General features: G+C 34.7%; 1 protein-coding gene across 1 annotated transcript in view; it reads left to right on the top strand.

The window, feature by feature from the left end:
* Window positions 1–303: 303 nt before the first annotated feature.
* XKR3 (XK related 3) overlaps window positions 304–20,188 on the top strand; it is a 30,915-nt gene continuing 11,030 nt past the window's right edge. The window contains exons 1-2 of the mRNA XM_055269605.1: window positions 304–348; window positions 14,521–14,868. Coding sequence (XP_055125580.1) covers window positions 14,534–14,868 — 335 coding nt within the window. The 5' untranslated portion in view covers window positions 304–348; window positions 14,521–14,533. The remainder of the gene's footprint in view (window positions 349–14,520; window positions 14,869–20,188) is intronic.

Genomic DNA, 20,188 nt, shown 5'->3' with positions numbered 1-20,188 from the left:
TTCTTATTAGGTGGCAAAAAATAATAAAAATAAATGCCCAGAATGAGTATGTTATAAAACTAAACTCTAACTGCATGTAACACCTATAGCATGGTTCATTTGAACTGAAATTCACATAAAATAATCATACTGAAGTCCAAAAAATTTAAAGATGTAGTGTAAATTAAATTTATACAAAATTGAAGCACTAGGTTTCCTAGATACCTGCTGCCTACAGTTAGAATCTAATTCTTCTTATTATTCTTGTAACAAAATCTTTTGAAATTCTAAATTCTGAAGCAGAACATATCAGTGAAACTTCCTACCACTGTCTCTTGTATTAGCATCAAGGAAGAGAGAAAAAATAAGGTAAAAAATAATTTCTGCTGTGTTTATTTTTTTACCTTCCAAATCTTGCTGAGTATTACTGTTCAACAAATGAAAAAAATTATCATCAGTTGTACCCATTTATTGCCAATATACCTGGAAAGCAAATTCACTTTGTGTACAAAGTTCAGGTACTTAAAACATAGTAATCAATAAAAATACTCCTTATAGTTAGGCTCTTGATTTTTGAGATGCTTTGTTTATCTACTATAGTACTCTTAAGATAACCTGTTAGAATTATTTTAAGTATTCTTTCTATTGATATTTTTCTTAAGTTTGGCTGTACTGTCATAATAGAGCTTTCTAGAAAGAAAGCAAGTAAAGTTGTTTAACAACTTTGATATATACATTTTTTCAGTTAAGCTCAATGCTATCATAGAAAATTACATTTTATTTTTAAATTGTGGGTTGAAAGTCTAATCTGTGACTCTTAAACATGAAGATACTGCTTAATATTATTAGTCTTAAACTTGAGCATCACATAACATCAGAGTTGAAGACTTAACTCTAACATCTTTATATAATATTTATATTTACTTGAAATCTATGTCAGTCATATATCCTATTTGTCTTAGTCATAATTGTTTTACAGATGATAATAGTTTGTGCTTTAGTTTTAAAACAGGAAAAAGGGTATTCTATCACAAAAGAGGGATATTAAGGAAGGAGTTATATCTTACAAGAGATTGTGAAACAGTCATCCTATTTCTAGTGTCTGTTAGGTTTGCTTTCTCATCTATAACTGTGCATGACATTTCAGGGGTAACATCAAATCTTTTTTAAAAAATGAATATATTATTTACCTGTCACCACAGTTCTTCCCTGATTACTCTGTCACTTCTTAGATATTATGCAACTATTTTTTTAAGTAAGCATAGTAAATGATTGAATGAAAGAATGGTCTCAGTATTATGTACTGAAGAGGGGTGTCAATGAGATGGCATACTAGGAAGTGTCAGGCCTTCATTCCTTCACAGAGTCAGTGAATTAATAACAGTATTTGGACCACAATATCTTTGTGAGAGCTCCAGAGACCAGCTGAGAAGCTGCAGCACCCAGGTCCATGTTAAATGTGAAGGACTCCAGCAAAAGGAGTGTGAACATTCATGTCATTTTACTAGTCAGTGGATCTGTTTCCATCTCCCTATGTTGCATAGTGTGGCAGAAACAGGAGGAACACCTCCCTGCCAAGACTCCTCACTCAGTTTAACTCCCTAGGATTCTTCCAATTATGCATGCTAATAGTCTATTTCATTTTTATTGCTGAGTAGCACCCCATGGTATAAATGTACCACAGCTTGTTTGAACATTCACAATTGAAGAACACAAGGGATGTTTTTAGTTGAGTTGCCTTATACCTTCATGTACAATTTTTTGCATAAGTTTTATTTTCTCTAGGATAACTGCACTGTGTTGCAAGCTTGTCTGACAGCTGCATGGCAAACAGTTTTGGACTGACTCTACCATTTTACATGCCACCAAGCAATGCATGAGTGGCTTGTTATTTCTACATCTTCACCAGCATTTGGTGTTGTCATTACTTGTTAAAACTGTAGATGTTTTAATAGATGCACTGATGTAGCTAATAATGTTCAGTGACATTTTATGCATTTATTTCCCATGCTTATATCCTTCTTAATGAAATATCTTTGTACACTTTGTTCATTAGCTAATTAATTTTTACCTAGGTATAGTAATTGGGTACACATTTCACAAATGCTTTCTTCCATCTATAGATTGGCTTTTTAGTCCCTTTGTAAGTTATTTCACAGAACAGAAGTTTTAAGTTTTGATTTGATCTAATTTATCAGATTTTTTTCATGGCTTGTATTTTTGGTATCAAATCCAATAACTCCTTGCCACACCTAAGAGTGTTTAATTTTCTTTATTATTTTTTAAAATTTCCTAAAAAGTGTTAGAATTTCAGATTGCATTGAAGTTAATGAGCCATTTTGCATTAATTTCTGTAGGGTGAGGTTTATGTTAAGGCTATTTTTCCTTAACCTATGGATGTCCACCTGCCCTAGCACCATTTGTTAAAAGGCTATTTTTCCTCCACTGATTTACATTTGCCAGCTTTGTGACATATTGCATCATATCCAAACCAGTGTGACTCTATTTCTGGGCTTTCTCTTCTACCTTTTTTTTATGAATCTATCCCTAGGCAAATACCACACTGTCATGATTACTTTGGCAGTATAATAAGTCTTTAAAACATTATTGATAGATTCTTCCCATTATATACTTCTTTTTCAAAATTGTCTTAGCTATCCAAGGATGTAAGTTTGCTTTATCTAAAAAAATTCTTTTTGAGATTTTGATAGGAATTGCATCAAATATATAGGTCAAGCTGGGGGAGATTAACGCGACATATTGAGTCTTCCAATCCATTAACACAATGTATCCTTCTTTATTACTACTTTGATTTCTTTACCAGTGTCTTATATGTTTCAGCATATAGAGCCCATACCTGTTTTGTTTTAATGTGTATCAGAGCATATCATATTTTTTGGAGCAGTTGTGGATGATACTATTGCTAATTTGGGGTCCTCCTGACCTGTAGCATGGGGAAATAGCAGATTGCTGACTAATTTAGATTCATTTCAACTGTTCAGAGGATAGGGAGTTGGGTGGTGGTAGATGCTTAACTCCCCGGTGGAGCCCACTGACAGAATAGGGTAGGGTAGTGGAGACAGCAGTCAAGAAGCACAGTGCAATCATCTCTACTTAGATCTGTCTGTTTAACCACTATTGTTGTTGGGTGGACCTGGGTGCTCAGCTTGCTATTGGACTTTGCTGACACTGGTTAGGGAATTGGAATTGGAATGCTGTCCTCTCTTTTAGCTGTGTGGGAAATAGAAGATTAGCTGCCTACTCTGACTTTAGAGGGAATCAGAGCATTACTGACCTGGGAGAAGCTTGTCTCTGTACATGGCTGCAGAGAAACTGAAGTAGTAGTTTTTTTCTGTGGTGTTCATCTGGAGTAGTTTGGTTATTCTCCATAGAACGGTTTTGTGTGGTTGTTTGTAGTTAGGTTATCCTTTCCTGGTCCTTTGGCTGGGAGAGAACAGGATTTTCTTGAAGCTCTTTTTGTCTGTGCCTATTGGAGATTCAGAATTGGAAACTTCTATAGTCCATTATGTGAGATACATGGAAGGCAACAAGAAAACCCAGTGCCTTTACCATAGTATCACTCTTCAAGTCCTGAAGTCCCTAGACAGACCTTTCAGAGTCTTTGTTTCTTGTCATTATGTCTGTGGTGTTTTAGTTGTTCAGAGGAAACACTGGGGTGTTGCATTGTACCTGGAAGTCCTAGGAAGTCAAAGTTTGAGGAAGGCTTTAAAGTACCAAGCAAGCCAAATCTCATAAAGCAAAACATGGGGAGGTATGATTGCAGAGAATGAAATGATATGATTTACCTATAATAAAGTGATTTTATAGAATAAACTTTTCACCGCAATTAATCTCAAAGAAGTTTTATAATATATGTGAAAAAGCCAGTGATTTATAGCATATAAATAATATAGGTCAATGAAGAACAGATGAAATACCTACCATACACTTTGGAAAAAAAATAAAGTTGGCAGTGCTTCCAGAAAATATTACCAAAAATATGTTCTTTTCCAACTGCAGAGGGATACAGTAATAATGGCTTCTCATAGGTTTTATTTGTTAAGTAACAAATAATTTAATTGAAATCAAGCACTTACTTCTAGTTCTCTGGGGCAACGTGAGCAGTTGCCAAACCAACTCTTATGAAAGCCAAAAATTAAAAGTGTAATATAATATTCTTTTAAAAAAATAAAAATGGCTGTCAAGAAAGAAAACATCTGTGAGATTTGAACTCCAATATTATTAATTTGGGATAAACTTGATAGTTCATTGAAATAGTCAACTGAGTAGTAAATGTGGATATATTCCCAGGAAAGAGACCATTTCTGAGTCCAGTGGGGTTGGGCTTCCTGCCTAAATAATTTGTTAAAGAAAGTGTTGTTTAGACATTTAGCTAGAATATTTCAGCAAATACAGAAAGCCATTGACCACAGATACTAGGATCTAACACAGAATGAGGTTTTTATTCAAAGCCGTGAGGGGAAAGTTCATATCTCAACCTCCATCCTAAGTGATATTCAAGACTGAGGTCAAATTTTTCATATTACCTACAAGATATAACTACCTCAAAAGCAGCAACTAATTGATTGGTTAAAGTTCCATGCCCTAAGAAATAGCCAAAACAAAACACACTAAGGGGAACACTCAAAGATAAAAAGTTGAATTAAAAGATTCTTCCTAATAAGTAGGTTTTGGTGTTCTCTGAGATGAATAAATGGCATCTAAGGACAAAACAGGTGGATAGTAGGACAAAAATAAGTTTTTTAAGTAGAGAATTATACCTCATTGAAAAATGAACCATATAGTAAAAAGTCAAACAAATTTTTATTTCTTTGTTCCTTGTATAGTAGATTCAGCACAAATATAGCAAGAATAAGTAATTTTCTAAGTAGATCTGAAAGTAAGTTTGCCAGGTGTGGGGGAAAATACATAAATGTAAATGTCACATTTCATTTTGCAATTTGATAGTTTGCTGACAAACAACATGGAATTTATTTTTGGTACGAGTCTCTTCCTTTCAATATTGAGAATATAATTATACTAAAATGCTATTTATTGTTTATTTAAAATGAAAATGCACCTGGGAATTCCATGTTATATCTGATGACCATATATGAAAGATAAGTTAATAAAAATTGAGCTTGGAGTAGATAACTTTCATATTAAATTACAAGATAAACCAGAAGGAAAAAATGTATAGAATGGCTAAAAGGCAGAATATGAAAATAAATTCTACACTGAATATTATTCCACATAAGTTGTCATTTAATAAAAATACATTTTTCAACTCACAAAGATTAAGCAAATATTAAAGACTTAGTGAAAGCCAAAGGAACAGAAGTATAAAAGCTATTTATTTTTTAGCAAGGACAAAAACAAATATCAAAATTAAAGTGGTACATAGAAATTTGTGTGGGTTTTATTTGGGGGGACTAGAAATACATTTTACCTTTTTACGAAAAAAATTTCAACTAACTGGGCCCTTTTAATTACCTACAGAAATTGTAGAAATATGGTAGTTAATGTCAAAAGCAGGAAACGTGAATATTTTTTCAAAAAAATGAACAATTACAGAAAGTGTAAAAATATGGTAATTAATGTCAAAAGCAGGAAAAAATAAATTTGTGCAAGAAAAATAAAATAATACAATAAAAAAGAGGTTCAGTTTAGAGAGAGGGATTGAACAACAAATGCTAAAAAAGGGGCAGCAAAGGCAGAGATGGAAAATCTTGAGTAAATAAAAAGCTATCTAATCAGATATTATGTAGATAAGAGAGTAATCATATTAGATGTAAATGCTTCAAACTTATGTGTTAAAATATTAAATACTCTAACACTGGATTGAGAAAATATGCTTTTACCTGGGAATAATTACACTGAAATATTAAAACAAAGGTTTAGAGAAAATTAACAAATGTTATTTAAAAAGGCCACTACAAATGTATTAGACAGAAGAAAATTTTAGAAAAAAATGCAAGCAATAAGGAGGGACAATAATAACATAAAAGGTGACAGACAAAATATGAAATATCAAAATATGAAAAAATTTTTAAGATATATAACAGTCACAAATTTAAATGCTTCAGTAGCATTGTCAAAATATAGGCCAGAATCAAATTTGATGGATATTTATTTATATTGACAAATCACAATTGTAGTGAGAGGTGCTTAATAAATCAATCATCTAGACTGATGAGTATACAAACATTTAGTTGTTAATAGGCATACTTTGCAATTAACAATTAACAAACCTTTTACATGTATATAAATGTTGCTACCTTCACTCTTAAAAAGTAAATATGTGTCTTAACTACTGCATACCTTCTGCTTACCAAGAAAGCATTATTTTTAATGATGATTTACTTGGCTCAAAAATGTGATCTTAATAAGTTTTAGATAGATAATTTCATATAGGTCTGATTTTATGGCTAAATGTAACCAATATAAAATTAACAGACTTTCCATCTCATTCTATGAGGCAAGTAGTACTCCGATAACAAAACTAGAGAAAGATTGTAGAAGAAAAGAATGTTACAAACAAATATCTTTCATGAATACAGACAAAAATTCCCAAGGAAATACTAGCAAATCAAATCCAGCAATATATGAGAAGAGGTACATTCCATAACCAAGTAGATTTATCAGGAATGCAAGCTTAGCTTAATATTCAAGAATCAGCTATGCAATGCTTACACAATTAAGGAACCCAAACCATATGACAATCTCAACAGATGTGGTAAAATATTTTATAAAATCCAACACCTTTCTATGATTAAAGAATTCAACTAGGTGGGAATAGAAAGAAAATACCTCAGCCTGAAAAGAGGTATCTACAAAAACCCCAAATCTAACATGAAACTTAATGCTAAAACCTGAATGCATTTTCCTCACGATCCAGAATAAGGCTAGGATGTCCACTGCTGCCACTTCTCTTTGACATTTTACTGGGAGTTTGATTTTGATGAGGGGCAATTGGGCAAGAAAATAAAAACAAAAACCATCTGAATTGGAAAGGAAAAAAGTGAATCTATCTCTGTTTGCAGATGACATGATCCTGTATACAGAAAATTCTGATAAATAAGAACTAATAATTAAGTCCAGCAGAGTTGCAGATAGCAAGATCATATACAAAAGTCAATTATATATCTACACAGTTACAAAGAGCAATCCAAAAATAAGATGAGATTAAGAAAAAACATTTCACAAAGACAGCAAGAGAATAAAATACTTAGGAATGAATTTAACAAATGTACAAAAATTATAATCTAAGAACTCTAAAATATTGTTGAAAGACATTTAAGAAAATTTAAATAAATGGAAAGATATCCAATATTCATGGACTGGAAGATAACATTAAGTGACAACACTGCAAAATTGACCTACAGTTTCAATTAAGTCTCTACCAAATCCCAGGTGGCTTCTTTATAAAAATAGCTATGGCAATTCTACTATTCTTATGAACTTCTGTAGGACCCAGAATAGCCAAAACAATACACTTTCCATTCAGAATTTACCACAAAGCTGCAGTAAAGATAATGTGGTACTGACACAATACACCAATGAAATAGAATTGAGAGTTCAGAAAGAAGCCTACCCACCTGTGCACAATTGATTTCCAACAAAGGTACCAAGATAAATGAATGAGGAAACATAGTCAAAATCTCAAGAAATGGAGCTGAGACAACTAGATACTCACGTGAAGTTGGAACCTTGTCTTTTATCACAATTATCTCAAAATGTATCAAAAACTAAATTCAGGAGCTGAACACTATAAAATGAAACTCTAGAAAAAAACGTAGATGTTAATCTTTGTGACATTAGATTAGGCAAACGTTACTTCAATATGTAACCAAAAACACAACAAACGGAAGAACATTCCATGCTCATGGGTTGGAAGAATCAATATCGTGAAACTGGCCATACTGCCCAAGGTAATTTATAGATTCAATGCCATCCCCATCAAGCTACCAATGACTTTCTTCACAGAATTGGAAAAAACTACTTTAAAGTTCATATGGAACCAAAAAAGAGCCCGCATTGCCAAGTCAATCCTAAGCCAAAAGAACAAAGCTGGAGGCATCACGCTACCTGACTTCAAACTATACTACAAGGCTACAGTAACCAAAACAGCATGGTACTGGTACCACAACAGAGACATAGATCAACAGAACAGAACAGAGCCCTCAGAAATAATGCCGCATATCTACAACTATCTGATCTTTGACAAACCTGACAAAAACAAGAAATGTGGGAAGGATTCCCTATTTAATAAATGGTGCTGGGAAAACTGGCTAGCCATATGTAGAAAGCTGAAACTGGATCCCTTCCTTATACCTTATAAAAAAATTAATTCAAGATGGATTAAAGACTTACATGTTAGACCTAAAACCATAAAAACCCTAGAAGAAAACCTAGGCAATACCATTCAGGACATAGGCATGGGCAAGGACTTCATGTCTAAAACACCAAAAGCAATGGCAACAGAAGCCAAAATTGACAAATGGGATCTAATTAAACTAAAGAGCTTCTGCACAGCAAAAGAAACTACCATCAGAGTGAACAGGCAACCTACAGAATGGGAGAAAATTTTTGCAACCTACTCATCTGACAAAGGGCTAATATCCAGAATCTACAATGAACTCAAACAAATTTACAAGAAAAAAACAAACAACCCCATCAAAAACTGGGCGAAGGACATGAACAGACACTTCTCAAAAGAAGACATTTCTGCAGCCAGAAAACACATGAAAAAATGTTCAGCATCACTGGCCATCAGAGAAATGCAAATCAAAACCACAAGGAGATACCATCTCACACCAGTTAGAATAGCCATCATTAAAAAGTCAGGAAACAACAGGTGCTGGAGAGGATGTGGAGAAATAGGAACACTTTTACACTGTTGGTGGGACTGTAAACTGGTTCAAGCATTGTGGAAGTCAGTGTGGTGATTCCTCGGGGATCTAGAACTAGAAATACCATTTGACCCAGCCATCCCATTACTGGGTATATACCCAAAGGAGTATAAATCATGCTGCTATAAAGACACATGCACACGTATGTTTATTGCGGCACTATTCACAACAGCAAAGACTTGGAACCAACCCAAATGTCCAACAACGATAGACTGGATTAAGAAAATGTGGCACATATACACCATGGAATACTATGCAGCCATAAAAAATGATGGGTTCATGTCCATTGTAGGGACATGGATGAAACTGGAAAACATCATTCTCAGTAAACTATGGCAAGGACAAAAAACCAAACACCGCATGTTCTCACTCATAGGTGGGAATTGAACAATGAGAACACATGGACACAGGAAGGGGAACATTACACTCTGGGTGTGGGGAGTGGGGAGGGATAGCATTAGGAGATACAACTAATGCTCAATGACGAGTCAATGGGTGCAGCACACCAACATGGCACATGGATACATATGTAACAAACCTGCACATTGTGCACATGTACCCTAAAACCTAAAGTATAATTTAAAAAAAGCTTATGGAATTACTATGTTAAATGCATGGCTCACATTCATATTTATTATGTATAACTTGCCTTAAACTACCAATCAGAAATGAAAATGAGATTAGTCTATAATAAATTCATGAACTATTTCTTTAAAAAAAAACAACAACAAAAGAAAAACAAAAACACACATAATAAACATCAGTTAAATTGAACTTCATTGAAATTAAACTTCTGTGCTTCAAACAGATCATGAAGTAAAATGACACTATGGGAGAAAAATATTGTCACATCATATCTAGAGCTAAGCATAGGAAATGATAATTAGCTGTCAGAAAAAATGAAAATCAAACCACAATGAGATACAATGAATCTCAAACCACAATGAGATATATTGAATAGAATGGAGTGTAATTAGAAAGAAATAACAGATGTTGGTGAATATATGGAAAAATTGGGAACCTCATCCAATTGCTAGTGGGAACATAAAGTGAGGTTGCTTCTTATAGTCTGGTTGTTTCTCAAAAGATTGGACATACGTTCACCATATGTTCCTAAAATTCAGATATAATTATGAACATTTGTATATGAATGTTACTAGTAGCATTATTCACAATATAAATATTTCCATCAACTCCGGATGTGGAGGTGGGCCTAGGTTGATCTTACCCTTGCAGTGGGTTTGCATCATACATTCACTCACCACATATCTGATATAATTGATGCAAATCCATATATTCTATAATAAAACAACCAAGATAAAGAATTTGCACAAATTACTTAAGCTTTCTTGCCGCAGTATGCTCGGCTTAAAAATCGGACAGACTAGCAAGCTTGTTGTAGAAATCTTGAGTTTAGGAAACCCCAGTCTTTTAAAGGGAGGTAGCAGCAAACCTGCTTAACTTCTGTCTTAGAAAGAGGCATTATCTTTACCTTCTTTTTTTTTTTTCCTTTTTGTTTTGTGTTGTTTTTTTTTTTTTTGAGACGGAGTCTCGCTCTGTCACCCAGGCTGGAGTGCAGTGGCGCGATCTCGGCTCACTGCAAGCTCCACCTCCCGGGTTCACGCCATTCTCCTGCCTCAGCCTCTCCGAGTAGCTGGGACTACAGGCACCCGCCACCACGCCCGGCTAATTTTTTTGTATTTTTAGTAGAGACGGGGTTTCACCGTGTTAGCCAGGATGATCTCTATGTACTGACCTCGTGATCCACCTGCCTCGGCTCTCTCGTAATCCAAAGATTACGGGCGTGAGCCACCGCGCCCAGCCCATTATCTTCTACAGTGACTGCCAGCTCCGCCTCCTGGGTTCACACCATTGTCCTGCCTCAGCCTCCCAAGTAGCTGGAACTACAGGTGCCCACCACCACACCAGGATAATTTTTTTGTATTTTTAGTAGAGGCACGGTTTTACCATGTTAGCCAGGATGGTCTCCATCTCCTGACCTCATGATCTGGCTGCCTCGGCTTCCCAAAGTGTTGGGATTTCAGGCGTAAGCCACCACGCCCGGCCATATTAAATCATTTTTTTATGAGAAAGTGAAGTTCAGAATCTAGAAAGGAGTTGGCATGTTTTGATAACAAAACCACCAGGATAAAGAATCGAGTCAAATTACTTAATCTTTCCTTGCTTTAGTCTCATTAGTTTAATAAGAAGACAGAATAGTAAGCCTGTTACATAAATTGAGTCTGTGAACCTTTTAGAATAAAGATCAGGCCAGCCACAGTGGACTCACAGTGAATCCAAACATTTTGGTGGGGCCAAGGCGGGTGGACCACCTGAACTCAGGAGTTTGAGACCAGCCTGGCCAACATGGCACAACCACATCTCTACTAAAATTACCAAAAAAAATAGCTAGGTTGGGTGGTGGGCACCTGTGGTCCCAGATACTGAGAGGCTGAGGCAGGAAATCGCCTGAATCCAAGAGGCAGAGGTTGTGTGGTGAGCCAAAATCCTGCCACTCCTGCCTGAGCAACTGAGCAAGACTTTGTTACTTCCTATAAAAAAAAAAAAGAAAGAAAGAAGAAAAAGAAAGTGTAAAAGAAAAAAATGATAAAAATGAACTGAAAATATATCACGTATTGTTTTCCACAGTTCACCTGACCAAAGACAAATATCCATGTACTGATAGAACTTACATTTTGGCTTTAGTAGGAAGCAGTGACAACAACTAGTGACTTTTTTTTTTAAGTAAGAAGCGTAAGGATTGTGGATTTATGTATATGCAGGTACATAATATAAACTTAAAGGAGATTTGAGCAAATTTTTTGAAATGGCAAGGAGAGCAGAACCTCTGAGGCTGTAGTATATATTGGTGCCCTGGCCAAGAAAAGAATGGTAGAAGAAGATATGTAAAAGTGAATAAGAATAAAATTATATATGTGTTTTTGTTACATTATAAGGACCGCGGTTTTAGCTTAGTAAAGGGGGATGCTGGGATCGAATGCTAATGGGTAGTTTCTTTTTAAGGTAATGGCAACATTCTATATATAAATAGTGTTGATCTTTCTTGTAACTTCGGGAATACCCTAAAAATTACTAAATGTTTACTTTAAAATGGTTACTTTTACAGTATCTGAGATATACCTCACATAATATAAGAGGTAATCGAGGAAGGTAGGGGATCACTAAAGAGGCTGAGTTAATCGCCTGAGAAATGTGGATGGCCTGCATCTGGGTGATAGCAGGAGGAATAGGGAAAAGTGGTTAGATTCTGGATATGTCTTAAAAGTAAAAAAAGCAGAATTTGATGATTAATAGAAATGATGTAATGAAAAGAAAAGCATTAAGGGTGACCTTACGTGCCTTAGCAACAGGATGTAATTGTTATCAGGTGAAGTGGGAAACATATAGGGAAAGCTGTTTGGAAACTGGATCAGAATTTAGTTTTTAGCCTTGAGTTCAAATTGCCTATTAAACTTGAATATTTACAACATACTCCTATAAGTTTGGGGCATTGGTAAGAGACTGGCTGGAGATATAAATATGGGACTCAAAGTACCATTCAAAAATGCATTGTACAGGAAAAGATAACCAGGAGATTGAGAGTAAATGCATCAGGAATAATTCCAGTAAGAGGGAGACTAAAAAATAACTCTAATAATTGGCCAGGTGTGGTGGCTTGCACCTCCAATTTGGGAGCCTGAGGCGGGCAGAAGGCTTGAGCCCAGGAGCTCGAGACTGGCCTGGGCAATGTGAAGAGACCCTGTCTCTACACAAATACCAAAATTAGCTAGGCCTGGTGGCCTGCAGTCACAATCACCCGGAAGGTGGAAGTGGAGAGATCGCTTGAGCTTGGGATGTTGAGGCTGCAGTGAGTCCTAGATTGCACCACTACACTCCAGCCACTCTGGACAACAGAACAAGACCCCGTCTCAATAAAGAAACAATGATAGGAATTAAAAAAAAAAAAAAAAAAAAACTATTATATTTGGCAAAAAGGAAGTTAAATATAGTACTTTTAGTGAACTGTTGGGGATGAAAGCCTGACTGGTTAAGGTAAGTGGAATGTTCAAATGACAGCATATTATCAATGGCAAAAATATTCAACTGAAGTTTAAGGTAACATGTTACATTTAGCAATTAGGGTGTCACTGATGACCTTTGAGAAACGACTGTGACTTCACTGTTGTGGGATAAAACCTGAGAAACAGTAAGAACTGATGGAAAGGGAATAGCTAATAGAAATTCTCTGGGCAAATTAAAAGCAGAGAAAAAGTTCAGCACCATGAGAGACAGTTTTTGTTTTGAATTGTAAAATTTTTTTTTTATACACGTGTGATAAGGAAATCAGGGCACTGACGAGGAGAATAAAATAAATTACACAAAAGAGAAAAAGATCAATCATATTGATGGATTGGGTCCAGGAAGACATATTTTAAAATGTGATGAAGGTTTTGTCTTTGAATAAATTAGTGCATATAGATAAAGGTGTGATTTAGATCAGAGTAACAAACAAAAGAAGTTGAGGAATTTAATATTCTGCACCATAAAATTTAAAGAATTTAAGGAATATTTATGATAAATTATGACAAAGCAATGCAAAGAAAGTTCAAGAAATGAACATCTTGTCAAATAAAATAGATAACTTCTTGCTTTTTCCCTCCCGCTTTTTTTAACTACTACTTTTACATTTCCCATTAATATATTTTTAAAAACGACCAACATCTTCTGGGGAAATATCTTTCTGGAAATTTGCATTAGATGCTTACTCATTTTTTGTGCTTTCAATATATTAACAGCACTTTTCATCAGAAAAATATTTATCTCTAAAACATTTTCATTTTAACATTTACTTGATTTAAAAGTACTGTTGCCTTTTATTTTCCTTCTTACTCATTTTGTTTTATATTGCTTCCCACATAGTGACTAATTGACATTCACAGTATGTCAGTAATTTTTCTGGCAGTTTGTCTACAGAGAACCTAAAATGAGCTGTTTTTCCCCCCAACAAAAGAGAGTTTAGACCGACTATTGCTATGCAGTCTGGATTTTATATCTATTTAAATTGAAACTTTACTAGATTAATAACTTTATAGAGTTAAGTTCAGCCAAGAAACAGTATTTTAAATTCAAATAACCAACATATAACAATAAGTGGAACTTAAAGGCCTCACTATTCTGTTTTCCTTTACTAATCAAGAATATCTGGGGATAGTTTTCTTAGTTTTATCATGGTTAGACTTGGCTTAGATTGTGCCATTTTATTTTAGTGGATGTCAGCTGAAGACATTGGCTGAAAAGCACAAAAAGAAAACTTATGAGAAATGAACATTTCTTTTATACTACTTGGAGATAGGACTATCATCTCAGTGTTAAGAGGTAGTTGATGCCTCACAGAAGTTTGATCATCTACTTCTTTAAAACAATGTTTTCTGAAGAAATAGTATGTCAAGTTAGACATTGTAGTTCAATATTCCCTAAATCAGACACAGATTTTTCTATTGTGATTAGTGATCCATATCTATCTGTTAACATTTTCTATGAATAGTGAATTATAGAGAATCTTGTTTTCTTCTGTTTAAATTTAATACTGAACTCTACTGGATTCACTGACAAGACGACTTTGAATTAGCAGCCCCCTGAGAATGGAGACAGTGTGTCAAGAGACAGATGAAGAAAGCACAGGAGGGGTCTCATCTTTGGAAGAAGAAATAGTCCTTGGCCAGAGATCCCATATAAGCTTTCCTTTTAGCATTCTCTTCTCAACCATTCTCTACTGTGGTGAGGTTGCCTTTGGTTTATATATGTTTGAAATTTATCGAAAAGCTAATGACAGATTCTGGATGTCATTTACCATCAGCTTTATTATTGTGGGAGTAATTTTGGATCAAATGACCCTGATGTTTTTCAACAAAGACTTGAGGAGAAATAAGGCTGCATTACTTTTTTGGCACATTCTTCTTTTAGGACCTATTGTGAGGTAAGTGACACAAATATTTCTCATTCACTGCCTCCAACAAGTAAATTGAATATAAATAGATGGCTAAAAAGATTAAGGATGCCATAATTATCCTTTCTGGAATTGAAATATTTCCCTCTTTAGTTTTATTTAGTTTTCACACTTTCGTAACTGTTCCTATTTAATTTCATCAGTTATAAGGTAATGATAGTTTTTTTAAAAATGCAAATGGGAATAAGTCAGTAATTTCTTCTATTCTTTCTGTGCATGTGTTGTAGTCCAGTCTTCACTATTTTTCTCATTCGGCCTAATGGGCATTTTAAATAGTTATGAAGCCTAGAAATATAACCTTAAATTAAGTAATAAGAGTAGAGTGAGTGAGAAGAGAGAAAGCCTTGAAAATAATCTCATAAATTTTTTTTGTCAACTGAAGCGAATTTAACTTTTTAGTGGTAGGTTTTCCAGACATCCTGGAATTTGTAGCTGTGACTTGGAATATCAAAACATAGCTTAGCAATTCATTTCCATATCACTTCAGTCTCTTACTACACTGATTTGCGTGAGTGCTGTAAATTTTGTTATGTTAATCTGTCTTACTCATAGTTCTAAATTCTTAGTTACTATATATGTGAATAAACATAAAATTTGGCAGGTAAATTCTTTCTTTTATAACTTTCTTTACACTAAGTGTTTCAGGTAATCTCAAGTTTATTTTTCTGTGTGAATTTCAGAGCTAGATGTTGATAAATTTTGTTTTATCCAATTAAATTTATAGATTAACTTTAGGAAAGACTAACGTGCTTTGACAGAACAATTCTTCATATTTATGGACCACATAGGAATTAATATTTATTTAAGATTGATGTATCTTAAATGTTTCTTTTTGGTGTGTTTTCTTTATTGAAGTTTTTATATTTTTTAGGATTCTTGCATCATGGATTTACATTTTAGGTTAATACTATGCAAAGAATATTTTCATTTTACTTTTTATTATTGTTAATTGTTTTGTTATTGATTTAAAACTTAACTGTAGGTTGGGCGTGGTGGCTCACACCTGTAATCTCAGTTCTTTGGGAGGCCCAACACAGGCAGATCATTTGAGGTCAGGAGTAGAGTCCAGCCTGATCAACATGGTGCAAAACCGTCTCTGCTAAATACCAAAAAAAAATAGCCGGGCGTGTTGGTGCATGACCGTAATCCCAGCTACTTGAGAGGCTGAAACCAGAATCCTTCAAAACTGGGAGGCAGAAGTTGCGCCTAGGCAACCAAGCAAAACTCTGTCTAAAAAAAAAGAAAAAAAAACCCTTAATTATATTCCCTCACAAAATGTGATCTGCATTATAAAATGGAAACATATGCTTGCATATGAATTATATAAACACACACATTTAAAATATAAATATATAAATGGAGCCTTGAATTATTACCAGATCTGATGTCAGCTGTTACAAAGGTTTTTCACTAAATTAGAAAGTATTGCTTAATTGACTTTCTTTTTTTTTTTGAGATGAACTATCATTCTTTTTCGCTGAGGCAGGAGTGCATTGACACAATCTTGGCTCACTGCAACCTCTGCCTACAAAACTCAAGAGATTCTCCTGTCTCAGCCTTCTAAGTAGCTGGAATTATAGCTGCCCACAACCATGCTCAACTATTTTTTATACTTTTATTAGAGATAGAGTGTTTCACCAGGTTGGCCAAGCTGGTCTCCAACTCCTGACCTCTAATGAGGAATTGGCAGACTGTCAGACTGACATTTGAGAAACTCTTAGACTGTTTACCAAAGTAACTGTACTTCTTCTCCACTTCTATTGTCTCTTTAAATCATAGCTCCTAATGCGAATGAATAAAATTTCATTGTGATTTTTGTTTCTATTTCATTTTTGTATGGTCCTGGCAGCCTTGTTGAAAATCAGCTGACAGTAAATATGAGTGTATATTTTGGATTGTCTTATGTATCCCATTGATCTATGTATTAATCATTATTACCAGTTTGATGAATAATGTTTTGTAATAAGTTTTTAGGTAGAAAGTATTAATTAACAAATTAATTAAGTTAATAATATTATTTTTGCAAAATTGTTGGCTATGTGGAGTCTTTTGCATTTCCCAACTGATCAGTTGTTTGTTTCTTCCAAATATTGTTAATAATAATAACAACAATAAAGGTAATGAATTTTGATATGGAATGAATTGAATCTATAGATAAGTTTGGGGAGTATTGTCATCTTAATAATATGAAGTCTTTCAACTCATGGTCCTGTGATGTATTTCCATTTACTTAAGTCTTTAACTTCTTTTGTTGATATTTGGTAGTTTTAAATGTACAGGTCTTACACTTATTTGTGAAAGTTATTTCTAAATATTTTCTTTTATAGGTTATTATAAATAAGGTTTTTTAAGCATCATTCTCAATTGTTCAATGCTACTATGTAGAAACACAAATCGTTTTTGCATACAGATGTTGTGTACTGAAACTATGCTTGAAACTATTTACTAGCTTAAATTTTTTTGTGTGTGGATTCCTTCAGATTTTCTATATACAAATTATGTCATCTTGAATAGAGGTAGTTTTACATCTCCTTTTTTTAATGTGTTTGCCTTTCACATCTTCCCTGGTAACCCACCAACTAATTGTTTTGGTTAGCACCTCCAGTACTATATTGAAAATAAGTTTACATGTTTAACTTATTTCTGATATAAGGGAGAAAGTTTTCAGTCTTTGGTCAATGAAAAGAGTTAAACTCTGTAAAATATTTTGAAGGGATTTATTCTGAGCTAAATGTGAGTGACCATGGGCTATGATACTGTTCCCAGGAAGTCCTGAGTACATATGCCCAGTGTGGTCAGGGTACAGCTTGGTTTTATACATTTCAGGGAGGCATGAGACATCAATCGAATAAATTAAGAAATACATTGGTTTGTTCCAGAAAGGCTTGACAGCTCAAAGCAGTGGGGAGGTTGGGCGGATTCCAGGCTATAGGTAAATTCAAACATTTTCTGGTTGACAACTGGGTGAGTTTGTCTAAACAGCTGGGATGATAGAAAGGAAACAGGTTAAGATAAAATATTGTGGCGACCAAGGTTCTTTTGAAGTCTTACAATGGCTGCCCTTAGAGAATACATGACAAATGTGTTCTATTCACACCTGTTAAAAGTGCTAGACTTTCAATTATTCTCCTCAGATTTGGGAGGGCCCAGAAGTAAAAGATCTGGGGAAATTAATAGAGATTCCTTACAGATCCAAATTTTCCCCCATATAGGACAGCTTTGTAGGGCCATTTCAAAACACAGGGGAAAAAAAATGTGTTGAGCTAAATATTTTCACTTTCTTCTTTGTTTTGTTTTGTTATGCCAGAGTAAGACTGGAAAGTAAGTCACAATTTATAGGGTTAATTAAAATCCATCTGATGAGAACTTATGGTTGTTGGGCATTAGTACCCAGACCCCTTACATAGGAATTTGGGCAAGATTACAAAATGAGAGCTTAGTCCTCATTTTTGTCATGAAATATTGTACTAGCTTTTTTTCTCTTAATTGATGGTCTTTGCTAGTCTGAGAAAGTACTGTTTGTTGAGTGTTTTTATTTTGACATGTGTTGGATTTTGCAAAATGATTTTTTCTGCCTGTTGAGATGATCCTGTGATTTTTGTTCATTACTCTAGTAATATGATATATTTCACTGATTTTTATATGTTGAATCTGTCATAGGAAAATGGTTCTGTTCCAGACCCCAAGAGAGGGTTCTTGGATCTTGTGCAAGAAAAAATTCAGGGCAATTCCACAGTGTGAAGTGAAAGCAAGTGTATTAAGAAAGTAAAGGAATAAAAGAATGGCTACTCCATAGACAGAACATGCCCGAAGGCTGCTGGTTGCCCATTTTTATGGTTATTTCTTGATGCTATGTTAAACAAGGGGTGGATTATTCATGCCTCCCCTTTTTAGCCCATATAGGGTAACTTTCTGATGTTGCCATGGCATTTATAAACTGTCATGGCACAGGTGGGAGAGCAGCAGTGAGGACGACCAGAGGTCACTCTTGTGGCCATTTTGGTTTTTGTGCATTTTGACTGGCTCCTTTGCTGCAACCTGTTTCATTAGCAAGTTCATTATGACGTGTAGTTTTTATTACACACATTTGAGAACACATTTGTCATATATTCTCTAAGGGCAGCCATTATAAAACCTCCTTTTCATCCTGTAACTTAGAATGCTTTAAATATCTGGGAATGCAGCCCAGTATCTTTCACATTCATTTTTCCTAGCTCCTGTTTAAGATGGAGTTGCTCTAGTTCACATGCCTCTGACAAATCTCTTCTTGTTGCAGAACTAAATCCTATTTGGTTGTTGTGTATTATCATTTTTTATATGTTGCTGAGTGTGGCTTTCTAGTGTGGTGTTGAGGGCTTTTTTTATCTGTGGTTCATAAAGGATATTGGTCTGCAGATTCTCCTAGTTTTTTTCTCATTTTTGACAGCCTATAGCATTTTTAATAGATTTTATTATATTTATGCCTTAAGACAACAAAACAAATATATGCAAAAGTGGAAAGGTAATTTATGAAAACATAATGATTGTTAAATTCTGGTCTACTGGAACTAAGAGGAAAATTGTGTATATGTCAATTGAGGACACTATCAACCTTGAGATGGATTGACATGGAAGTCCCTGATTAACATAACTTTACAGCTTAACATCCTCTCCAAGATCTCCACAAGTTTTTAGAAAGTCTTATTTTCATGGCCAACTTTTTAACTTTTGTGACTATTTTCTTTCTGCAAAGCTGTCTTAATGTCTTATTTTAATGTCAAAAAATAAATAAAAAGAAAAGGATGAAGGTAAAACCTTTTTTTGTTTTTCACAAGCATCACCTTTGGTGTTAGTTAATGAGTTTGTAGAAAGACTGGGATGACAGCTGGGCACAGTGGCTCATGACTGTAATCCCAGCACTTTGGGAGTCCCAGGCAGGCAGATCACAAGGTCAAGAGATTGAGACCATCCTGGCCAACATGGTGAAAACCTGTCTTTACTACAAACCCAAAAATTAGCTGGGTTTGGTGGTGCCCACCTGTAGCTCCAGATACTTGGGAGGCTGAGGCAGGAGAATCACTTGAACCCAGGATGGAGAGGTTGCAGTGAGTCAATATCGTGCCACTGCCCTCCAGCCTGGCAACAGAGCAAACTCTGTCTCAAAAAAAAAAAAAAAAAAAAAAAAGAAAGACTAGGATGGTTTACATAAATTATCTCTTAGGATTAAATATTAGACATTCTACCTCTAAATGTTCTCAGTTATCTTCTTTCTTTCCTTTACTCCTTATCTTCTTCTTTTTCCTTTTTGAAG

The sequence above is a fragment of the Symphalangus syndactylus genome, chromosome Y, assembly GCF_028878055.3.
Source record: "Symphalangus syndactylus isolate Jambi chromosome Y, NHGRI_mSymSyn1-v2.1_pri, whole genome shotgun sequence".
Taxonomy (NCBI): Eukaryota; Metazoa; Chordata; class Mammalia; order Primates; family Hylobatidae; genus Symphalangus; species Symphalangus syndactylus.
This window is presented reverse-complemented; position numbering and strand designations above follow the sequence as displayed.